Source organism: Apium graveolens, chromosome 11 (assembly GCF_009905375.1).
Source record: "Apium graveolens cultivar Ventura chromosome 11, ASM990537v1, whole genome shotgun sequence".
NCBI lineage: Eukaryota > Viridiplantae > Streptophyta > Magnoliopsida > Apiales > Apiaceae > Apium > Apium graveolens.
Window position 1 is genome coordinate 12,868,660 of NC_133657.1, and position 9,668 is coordinate 12,878,327.

The 9,668-nt window shown below is 34.3% G+C and overlaps 1 protein-coding gene across 1 annotated transcript; it reads right to left on the bottom strand.

Annotated features, from left to right (window-relative positions):
* Positions 1 to 5,412: 5,412 nt before the first annotated feature.
* On the bottom strand, positions 5,413 to 7,637 carry LOC141695354 (uncharacterized). Its single transcript, XM_074499606.1, has 3 exons — positions 7,612 to 7,637; positions 7,305 to 7,408; positions 5,413 to 6,365 (listed from the first exon to the last, which is right to left on the bottom strand). The coding sequence occupies exons 1-3, from the start codon at positions 7,635 to 7,637 to the stop codon at positions 5,413 to 5,415; spliced, it is 1,083 nt and encodes a 360-aa protein (XP_074355707.1).
* Positions 7,638 to 9,668: the final 2,031 nt, after the last annotated feature.

Sequence of the window (9,668 nt, forward strand, 5' to 3'; positions counted from 1 at the left end):
TAGTAACACATTTCACTACAAGATTTAGTTTACTTTGTTCAACCATAAAAAGATCAAGAAAAACACAATAACAATAAAACACATTCACCCCCCTGTGTGTTATTCATTTCCTAACAAGTGGTATCAGAGCAAAATCTGAAAGTAAACAGATTCAAGATCTTGGAAGAATGAATACATAGATAATCAGTAGCATTAAAATTCTTACCTTTGACAAAGCCAACTACACTCTTTGGAAAAAGAAAATGTTGCTCTTTATCAGGATGACCAATCCACTCTATATTCAGATTCTCAAAAATGGGCCCTTCACTCCTATGGTTAGAGTTGAAGAATCAACAGATGGTGATATGATCATTCCAGCTTATTATGCTCCAAAAGACCCTTCTGAGTATACTGATCCTTAAAAATAGAAAATTTCCCTGGATAGTGGCTTGCAGCTAATATTGATAGAGTCACTTGACAATGTGATGTACAACAATATTGTTAACTGTGACACTGCCAAGAAAATCTGGGAAAAGATTGAAATACTCTGTGAAGGAACTGAAGAAGTTAGATCCAATCAAAGAAGGATACTGATATCACAATATGAGGGTTTTATGGCCAAGCCAAAAGAAAGTATAACTGATGTGTTTGAAAGATTCAATAAGCTGATAAATGACTTGCAGCTCCATGACAAATACTATGAAGCTGAAGAAGTGAACTTAAAGTTCTTGCTTACTCTCCCTGATCATTTGGAACAGAAAATCTCAGCAATCAGGGAAGGTTGAGACTTGAGCAGAATAAAACTGGAAGTTCTATATGGAATTTTTAAAATATATGAACTAGAAATGATTCAAAAGAAATCATTGAGATCTGGTCAAGGACATGTTGTAGATGGCTCAAGTGCTTTAATTGTAAATGAAATCCAAACATCTAATAATGAGCTAAGATCTCAAACTCCAGTTGCCTTACCAAGTGAGCAAAGAATAAATGATTCACAGGAACAAGTCATTCTGGAATTGGAAGAAGATGAGTTCTACACTCTTGATGAAATGGATGAGCTAGATCAGTTAATGGCCTATTTGGCTAGAAAATTCTTTAACATTAGAGTAAAAAATCCAAGATACTTTAAGGGTAAAGGACAGTCTTTCAACAAAGATAGCAACTGGAAAGGAAAAGGGAAGTACACTTCTGATAGCAAGAATGGTTACAAAACTGGATCTGTTGACAAATCTAAGATAAGGTGCTTCAACTATGATGAACTAGGCCATTTTGTTACAGAATGTGGGAAACCCAAGAAAGCAAAGAAAGACAAAGCTTATCTTGAACTGGAAGCAAAGTATGAAGCTCTTCTGAAGAAACAGCAAAGCAAAGCTTATATTGCGGAGGGAAAAAGTTGGGATGATTCTGATAATGATGAAGATGAGGAAGTTGGAAACTATGCTTTAATGGCCTTGGAGCAAGTAGAATCATCCTCATCAAAATCACAAATACCAACTCTCACTACCATTGATTTAAATGGCAGTCAATATAAGGAAACTATAGAAAAGATAAGCACAGAAATGTTTCACATTCATACAAGTATGGTTGCTGCTAATGAGGAAGTTAGCAGATTGACAAAGATAAATGAGAAGCTTGAAAGTGAGAAACAAGAAACTGAATTGTTGTTGGTAGAGCTTGAAACTGTAAGACAAGAAAATACATATTTGAAGAACAAGCTCAAGTGTGCAAGTAAAATTGAAGCAGTGCTAAGGGAGAAGCTGGAAAAGAATGAAGTTAAATTAAAAAATTTCAAGAATGCATCTGAGTTAATTGGACAGTACCATGAGAAAAACAAGCCATGTGCAAACATTGCCATTGGTCTTGATTATGATGCCTTGAATAGCAAGAAGAAGAATATAGGTGACAAAGGGAAAGCAACAGAAGCTGAAAATGTTCCAACCATCCTGAAAAAGGTTGATTAACCTATGTTCAAGGCATATGAAGTAAATTTCAGTGAGGAAGAGTTGATTATCAAGCAAGAAATTGTTGATGAAGATAAAGAGAAGAAATATGTAGAAGCAACTCCATCTTCCAAAGCTGAACAGAAGATCATGGATAAACAAAGCTCCAAGGCACCTGTCAAAGAAACCAAGACTGAAGATGCAAGAAAGAAGAAGAAAAATAGAAATGGGATTATTGGGATAAATAAAAGCAATAATTTTGCTTATGTTGTAGATGCTCCAAGAAAGAAGTGTGAAAAATGTGGCTCTATAAATCATCTAACTCACCTTTGTAAAAAGGTTGTTAGCAAGCCAACTGAAGGAGCATGCAAGTATAATGAAGCAGATGCAAATGATCCCTACTCATTTTTTGACAAGTTTGACTGTATCCCTTGCAACTTTAAAGTGATGAAGAGTTGTCACAAACTAAGAGTAGACCTTAAAGAAACAAAAATTGGGTCTACATCAGATAGGGAAAATGCACAACAGTCATTGAATTCTATTTTATCTGAAACAACTCATTTTACTTCTGCTAAATCAGTTAATAAGAAGAAAGTACCCAACACTGCTTGGGTTTCTAAGCACACTTAAAACTCATTGTATACAGGGCAAAGTGAAGAAAGTCATATGGATCATTGACAGTGGGTGTTCCAGACATATGACAGATGATAAGGCCATGCTATCACAGTTTGAGGAGAAGGTTGGCCCTTTGGTGACCTTTGGAGACAACAGCAAAGGATTCACAATAGGATATGGCAAGATTATTTCTGAAAATGTTGTTATTGATGATATAGCACTGGTAGCTGGTCTTGAAGTGAATCTTCTCAGTGTTGTCCAATTTGCAGACAAAGGTTTTGAAGTCTTATTCAACAAAGAAGAATACACTTTTATCAGCAATAAAACTGGTGAAGTTGCTCTGAAAGGAGCAAGGAAATGAAGCTTGTTTGTTACAGACTTGGACTCAACAAATAAGGATGGAATTTGTTGCTTCTACACCAAGACATCAGAAGAACAAAGCAAGTTATGGCATAAGAAGTCGTCTCACTTGAATTTCAAAGCAATTAACACCTTGGTCAAACAAGAGTTAGTGAGAGACATGCCTGAACTGGAGTTTTCTCAAGTTGAAGTTTGTGAAGCTTGTCAGAAAGGAAAAATGAAAAGATCAAGTCACAAGTCAAAAACTGTGAATTCTATAAGTGCACCATTGCAACTTATTCATATGGACTTGTTTGGGCCAGTAAATGTCTTATCAATTTCAAGGAATGATGTGTAAAATAACTGCAAGTGCACAACAGTTAATTGTAGCAAATATAGGTCGATCCACAGAGACTATGAATTTTCAAAACCCTAACAATTTAAATCAGGTGAACTAAAAAATAAGATTTGAGAGGAGTTTGAATTAACCTAATTAGCAAATAGATCAAATAATATGAAAAACCTAGGAATCTGAATCCGTTAATCAATCACAATTAATATCAACTCGCTCTAAAATCAATTCTCTTTTCTTCACATATAAATTTTAATTAACGAGACAAGCATATACTATGAAACTTTTTATCTAACAATAACCCATCAAAATTTCATGGAGCAAGCATAAGTTATGAAAAATAAACCTGGTAACAATAATATATTAAAATCACTTTGTCAATTAAACAATTAAGCACCAAGAAAAATCATGAGAATCAAATAATAGGAACGAGAAGATATGAAAGCAATTAAATTAACTTCATCTTCATCGTAGGGAATAAATTTAGCTCCACATGATAAAAAGATGAACAAAATAAATAACTAATTGAGTGTCTTGGGTGTTGGAATGTTGAATGTGTAAAATACAAGAGGGGAGACCCATATATATAATGAAAATATGAGGGTTGGCTTCTTGGAATACAAGTAGGATTCTTAAAGTAAATTATTCTTCTTCTCCAATAAGGATTCTATTTATCTTCCAATTCCCTTGACTTCTACAATAGTCCACCTCCTTCCTTATTTGCTCCTTTTCCAACTCGAATTCTGATTTTATTTATTTTCCTACAAAACAAAGTAAAATAATTTATTTATTAATAAAATTACAAAAACGGACATAAAATAGGTATTAGTAATATGCAATAATATGGACCTATCAAATGCCCCCATACCTATCTTTTGCTCGTCCTCGAGAAAAATCAAAAAGAAAAATGCTAACTAAGAAAAGTCCTATGCTCCTTTTCGTAGGCGTGACGAGAAATTTTAGATTTACCAACCTGTTAAACTCATAGATGATCTCTACAAGAGGAGTGTTGTCTCTTAAGGGTTTACAGAAGATATGCCCATAAAATCTGTGAAATACTCTAGCAAGTGTCCAAACTCCATCAACAATAACATTCATCGGTGTCAACACAAGAATTCTTAGGAAAATACATGCCTTTAAGACTCTTCTAAAAATAGCCCAGATGTAGGTATCAACAATCCACTTATATCGACTCTGAACATTTACAAAAAATCCCAAGGTGTGTCGTGAAAATAGGTCTATGAAGAATCAATTGAGTAAGTACATTTCCTCTTTTTCAACCAATATTGAACGAACCCAATCTCTATCAAAACAAGTATCTAGTCAAAATTCACAATTTTTTCTTTTTCTTTTTTTATAATTGACTGTGCAATGACTGTTTTCTTAGGCTTTCTATGTTACCCATGTAGCGAGCTTTGGGCCAATGACTGCCAAACCAGATGGTCTTAGGGCACTAGGTTTTGAAATACCCCTACGGACTTAATTACTCGAGTAACAAAGGCCACAAAACAAGACTAGTCAATTATACTACTTGTGCCCATCATCTCAATTTTTTTTCTCTTTTTTTTTTATTTGTGAGGAATATTGGGTATTGAAGTAGTTTATTCAAGCATCTTTTTTTTATGCTTTTGCTTTTCTTTTCTTTTTTTTTCGTTTTTCGCAAAAATTTGATTCGACATTGTTTCAACATGTGGGCTCTATCTCAGATATCGAAAATTTCCCTAAACAATATTTCCTACAAAGACCTTGTGCAAATGTGTCGTCTTGGAGTCTTAAGTAAAAATTCTTTCGACACAAGTTTCATGAAGGCAACCTTACTCAACTACGTTCAAATCATCTCAAGGCATTATATATAGAAGTTTTGAAAAACTGTTAACACCAATTAGTATTAAAGTACAAGAGTGGACTGGATAGCTTAGCTAAAATATCTCTGATTTTTTTGGATTTTTTTTTTAATATTTGTTTTGGATTGTTTTAATATATATAAGTACTACTAAACCCCTCCCCCATACCTAAATCATGCATTGTCCTCAATGAATGCAAATGAGAGAAAAATGACAGAGTACAAGGACGAGAATACCTGATCAGGGCATGACAGAGGAACACAATTACCTATAACATACACACACACATAGTTACTCCCCCATACCTACACTTTACTATGGGAGACGCATACCAGAATGTTTGTTAACCAATACCAGAGCGTGCAAAAACTACCTTCATAACACAATCAACACACATGTGAAACTCACTCATAAGATCAACATTATCCACTACTAGAGAGATAAGATCATGCATCAAAATAAAACTCATATTACTAACATCATCCATAGACCAATTAGACGCTTCTATATATTGTTTAAGCAGATTAATGACTTGAAATTCTTGGTTATGAACTTTTCTACTATAAATAAGAACATCATGAGTTTCATTATTAACTACCAAGGATTGATTAAGAGTGGAAAATGATTGAATAGGATCATGTATGGTTGGCTCACCAACAGAAGTCTTAACAACGGTCTTAAGATCAAAATAACTATCCTCAAGTTGGGTTTCATGATTAGTACAAATGGAATTTAATTCCTCAAACATCTCATCACAAGTGAAATTCTTATATAACTCATGAAGTTCTCTATTGCTTTCATACTCACGTGAAACATCTTCCTCAAGAAGAGACTCAATTGCACTATCCTCAAGATTCGACCAAGACACGACCTTATTTATCAAATTAACTCCTACAGGTTGTTCAAAAAGCTCATTAGGTTGATTTCCTACATTAAAGATATTCAGATCTATCGACATGTTTCTAAATATGAGTTTCATCGAACCATTTTTACAGTTAATCAAAGCATTAGAGGTGGCTAGAAAGGGCCTTCCTAAAATGATGGGGATTTGATTTTTGAGATTTTTGACTGGCTTAGTTTCTAAAACAACGAAATCAATGGGGAAGACAAAATCACCAATCTTAATCAACACATCTTCAACTATACCCTTAGGAGTTTTAACAAAATGGTCAGCTAATTGAAGAGTGATATTAGTATTTTTAAGTTCACCTAAACCCAAAGCTTGGTAGACAGATAATGGAAGAAGATTCACACTAGCTCCTAAATCGAGTAAAGCTTTATCAATGAAGGTATTTCCTGTGACACAAGAGATGGTAAGACAACCAGGATCCTTATACTTCACAAGAATTTGATTTGACAAGATAGAACTAACATGAGAGGTTAGGAAAGCTTTTTTAGGAACATGAGTGGTTCTTTTATGAGTACACAAATCTTTTAGACACTTAGCATAAGAGGGAACTTGTTGAATTGCATCTAAAAGAGGAATGTTATTCTTGACTTGCTTAAATACTTCCAAAATCTTATCTAATTGAGCAGACTGTTTGTTTGAGATAAGTCTTTGAAGAAACGAAGCTTTCGGCTTAAATACTTTTTTACTAGACGCATCAGAGTGAGGTTTCGAAGGTGGTTCTTTGGATGGTGATTACTCATTAGATTCAGAAGTTTCAAGATTTGAAGATTGTGGAAGACTAGGATTCAAGAGTAGAGGATTTGGTTCAGATGTTAGATTATCTTCCTGATGAGTATTAAGACCGACATGATTGTTGAATTGATTTCCAGACCTTAGAGAAATGATAGAGTTCACATTTTCATGAGACTTTTGGTTTTGATAAAATTTAGGATTAACCTCGGGTTGACCAGGGAAACAAATTTTTTCTCTCTCACTGATTGTGTTTTCCAATTGACTAACTTGGACCTCTAGCTTAGATATGTCTTGTGTGATTGAATTTAGCAACTACCTATCTTGGGTCATAGCTTGCATGAAAGATTGTTGAGATTTATGTAAAGCCTCCATACTTTTTTTAATGGAATTCAATTTCTTATCAGATTCACTAAAACTAGGAGGGTTTAAGGGGACTGAGTTAGGATAATGACCAAGATTTTGAGGAGGACATGTGTTGGGATTTTGAGTTGGGTATGGACCAGGATTGGGCTTTTGAAAAGCAATTTGAGAATTTTGATTAAACTGATTATGTTGACCTTGGTTTCATGAGAAATTTGGGTGATTCTTCCAACCAGGATTGTATGTGGGTGCATATGGATCATTCTTAACTCTAGGTTGAAATATAGCATTGAGTTGTTCACTTTCAGGGCAATTATCTATTACATGATTAAGAGAACTACAATTTGCACAGATAGAAAATTGAGAAGAAACATTTTTGGTTTCTAAGGCCTCTAGACGTTTAGTGAGTGTAGCTAACTTAGCTTCAGTTGCAATAGAATTACCAAATACGTGTTAGCCCTTAGATCTTTCAGGTTTTGGATTAGGTTCCCTAGTTGACTCCCACAACATTTTTTTTCAGCTAACTCCTCAAAAAATTACCAAGCTTCTTCCTCATTTTTATCCATAAATTTACCTTGGAAAATAGACTCTAATAAAGCAGTGGTTTGACTGTCTAAGGCTTCATAAAGAATTTTACAAAGTCTCTATTTTTCTATACCATATTGAGGACACTTAGACAAAAGCTTTTTAAATATATCAAAATACTTCCAAAAAGACTCATTTCGATTTTGTTGAAATTGGTTAATTTCATTCCTAAGTCTGTTTGCCTTATGGTTTGGAAAATATTTTTTAAGAAAGATAGACACAAATCCATCCCACGTGGAAATAGAATTAACGGGTAGACTATGAAACCATTGTTTAGCCACTTCTTTTAAAGCAAAGTTAATAAGTCTGAGCCTAATGGAGTCTGAGCTAAGTTGTTGGAGTTTTTGTAAAACACATACTTCCTTAAATTCTCGAATGAAAAGATATGGATCCTCTCCCTCTATCCCAGAAAACCTAGGTAACATGCTAATGTGGTGATGTTTAATTTCAAAATTATTCGCGATTACTTCAGGTAGGACTATGCATGAGGGTTCATCGGAACGAGCGGGATAACAACGGTCCTTGAGTGAGACAGCCATGATTACAGGTGGAATTTCTACTTCTTCTTTTGACTTAATTTTAGTGAGTGAAGAAAAGTTAGTGGGTGAAGAAAAGTCGAGTTGCCTTACTACTTTAGGAGATGAAAGGTTAGAGCATCTTATTAATCTAGATGAATGGTCTCGAACCCAATTACTTTTCATATAAGACAAGTAATCACGTAGCAGACAAAAGCTATAAGTAAACACCCAAAAAAATTGGAAAATCAAAAAGAAAATCTTTGATCTATGGGTAATCCTAAAAATAATCTAGACAGCTCCTAACTTTTGGACCACCAAAAAGTCTATAAATCTAGATTTATTTAAACCGATTGGCCAGGTAAGCGGGGGCACTTCCTTGTAAACAAGGCGCTGAATTAGAGAATCGCTAGCCTAGTCACCAATCCAAAATGGCCAGGTAAGTGATACACTTGCCTTGTCACCAAAAGTTTGAATAATTCCAAATTTACTTCCTCTTTTAGGTACCTTCCTAATTGAGCTCAAAATCCTAGGGGCCAACGTCTACTTAATTTTATTAAGGTGGGTGAATGCAAGATGAAGGAATTAGTGATTTGTGGTCCAAGGAAAGGGTGATGAAATCCCTCACCTTATCTTATAATGGGGTGGCGCCCTTAAGATTGATTAGATGATGCAGCACACAAAGAACAAGATAATAAACACTTATGGATGCACTACACTACGTGTATTATTCTAAATTGTATGTACCTCTTTCCTCCAGCAATCACCACAATTGTATAAGATGGAAAGCAATAAATACAAAAAGAAAATCTAGATGATGTGATCCTACGTGAGAGAATGAATGATGCAACAAATTGGTTTTTAACAATTAACTAACTAATATTTTAGAATTTTTCAAATATTTTTTTTTGGAGTTTTCAATAATAAAAGTCAGAAGAAAAAAAATAGAGAGGTGATACGGAATACCGAAAAGTGCTTTCCAAGATTCCAAAAGAGACGGCGAGGCGTCCTAGCGATCTTCTTGTCCAAACTTTCCTCCGCTTCACGATTCCTTAAAAAACAAAGAGAAAACAAAAAAAAAACTAGTCTGAAGGATTAAATATCAAGGAGTGCAAATTAACAATAGTCCCCGGCAGCGGCGCCAAAAACTTGATGTGTAAAATAACTGCAAGTGCACAGCGGTTAATTGTCGCAAATACAGGTCGACCTACAGAGACTATGAATTTTCAACACCCTAACAATTTAAATCAGGCGAACTAGACAATAAGATTTGAGAGGAGTTTGAATTAACCTAATTAGAAAATAGATCAAATAATATGAAAAACCTAGGAATCTGAATCCGTTAATCAATCACAATTAATATCAACTCGCCCTAAAATCAATTCTCTTTTCTTCACAAATAAATTTTAATTAACAAGACAAGCATATACTATGAAACTTGTTATCTAACAATAACCCATCAAATTTCATGGAGCAAGCATAAGTTATGAAAAATAA

What these genes read in the sequence shown, in the direction of transcription:
- LOC141695354 (XM_074499606.1), bottom strand. Translation starts at nt 7,637, where the DNA reads ATGGATAAAAATGAGGAAGAAGCTTG. An exon ending in AAAAATGAGGAAGAAGCTTG is followed by an intron (nt 7,409 to 7,611) that starts GTAATTTTTTGA and finishes TGCAAATTGTAG; the next exon opens with TTCTCTTAATCATGTAATAG. An exon ending in TGCACCCACATACAATCCTG is followed by an intron (nt 6,366 to 7,304) that starts GTTGGAAGAATC and finishes CTTGTGTCACAG; the next exon opens with GAAATACCTTCATTGATAAA.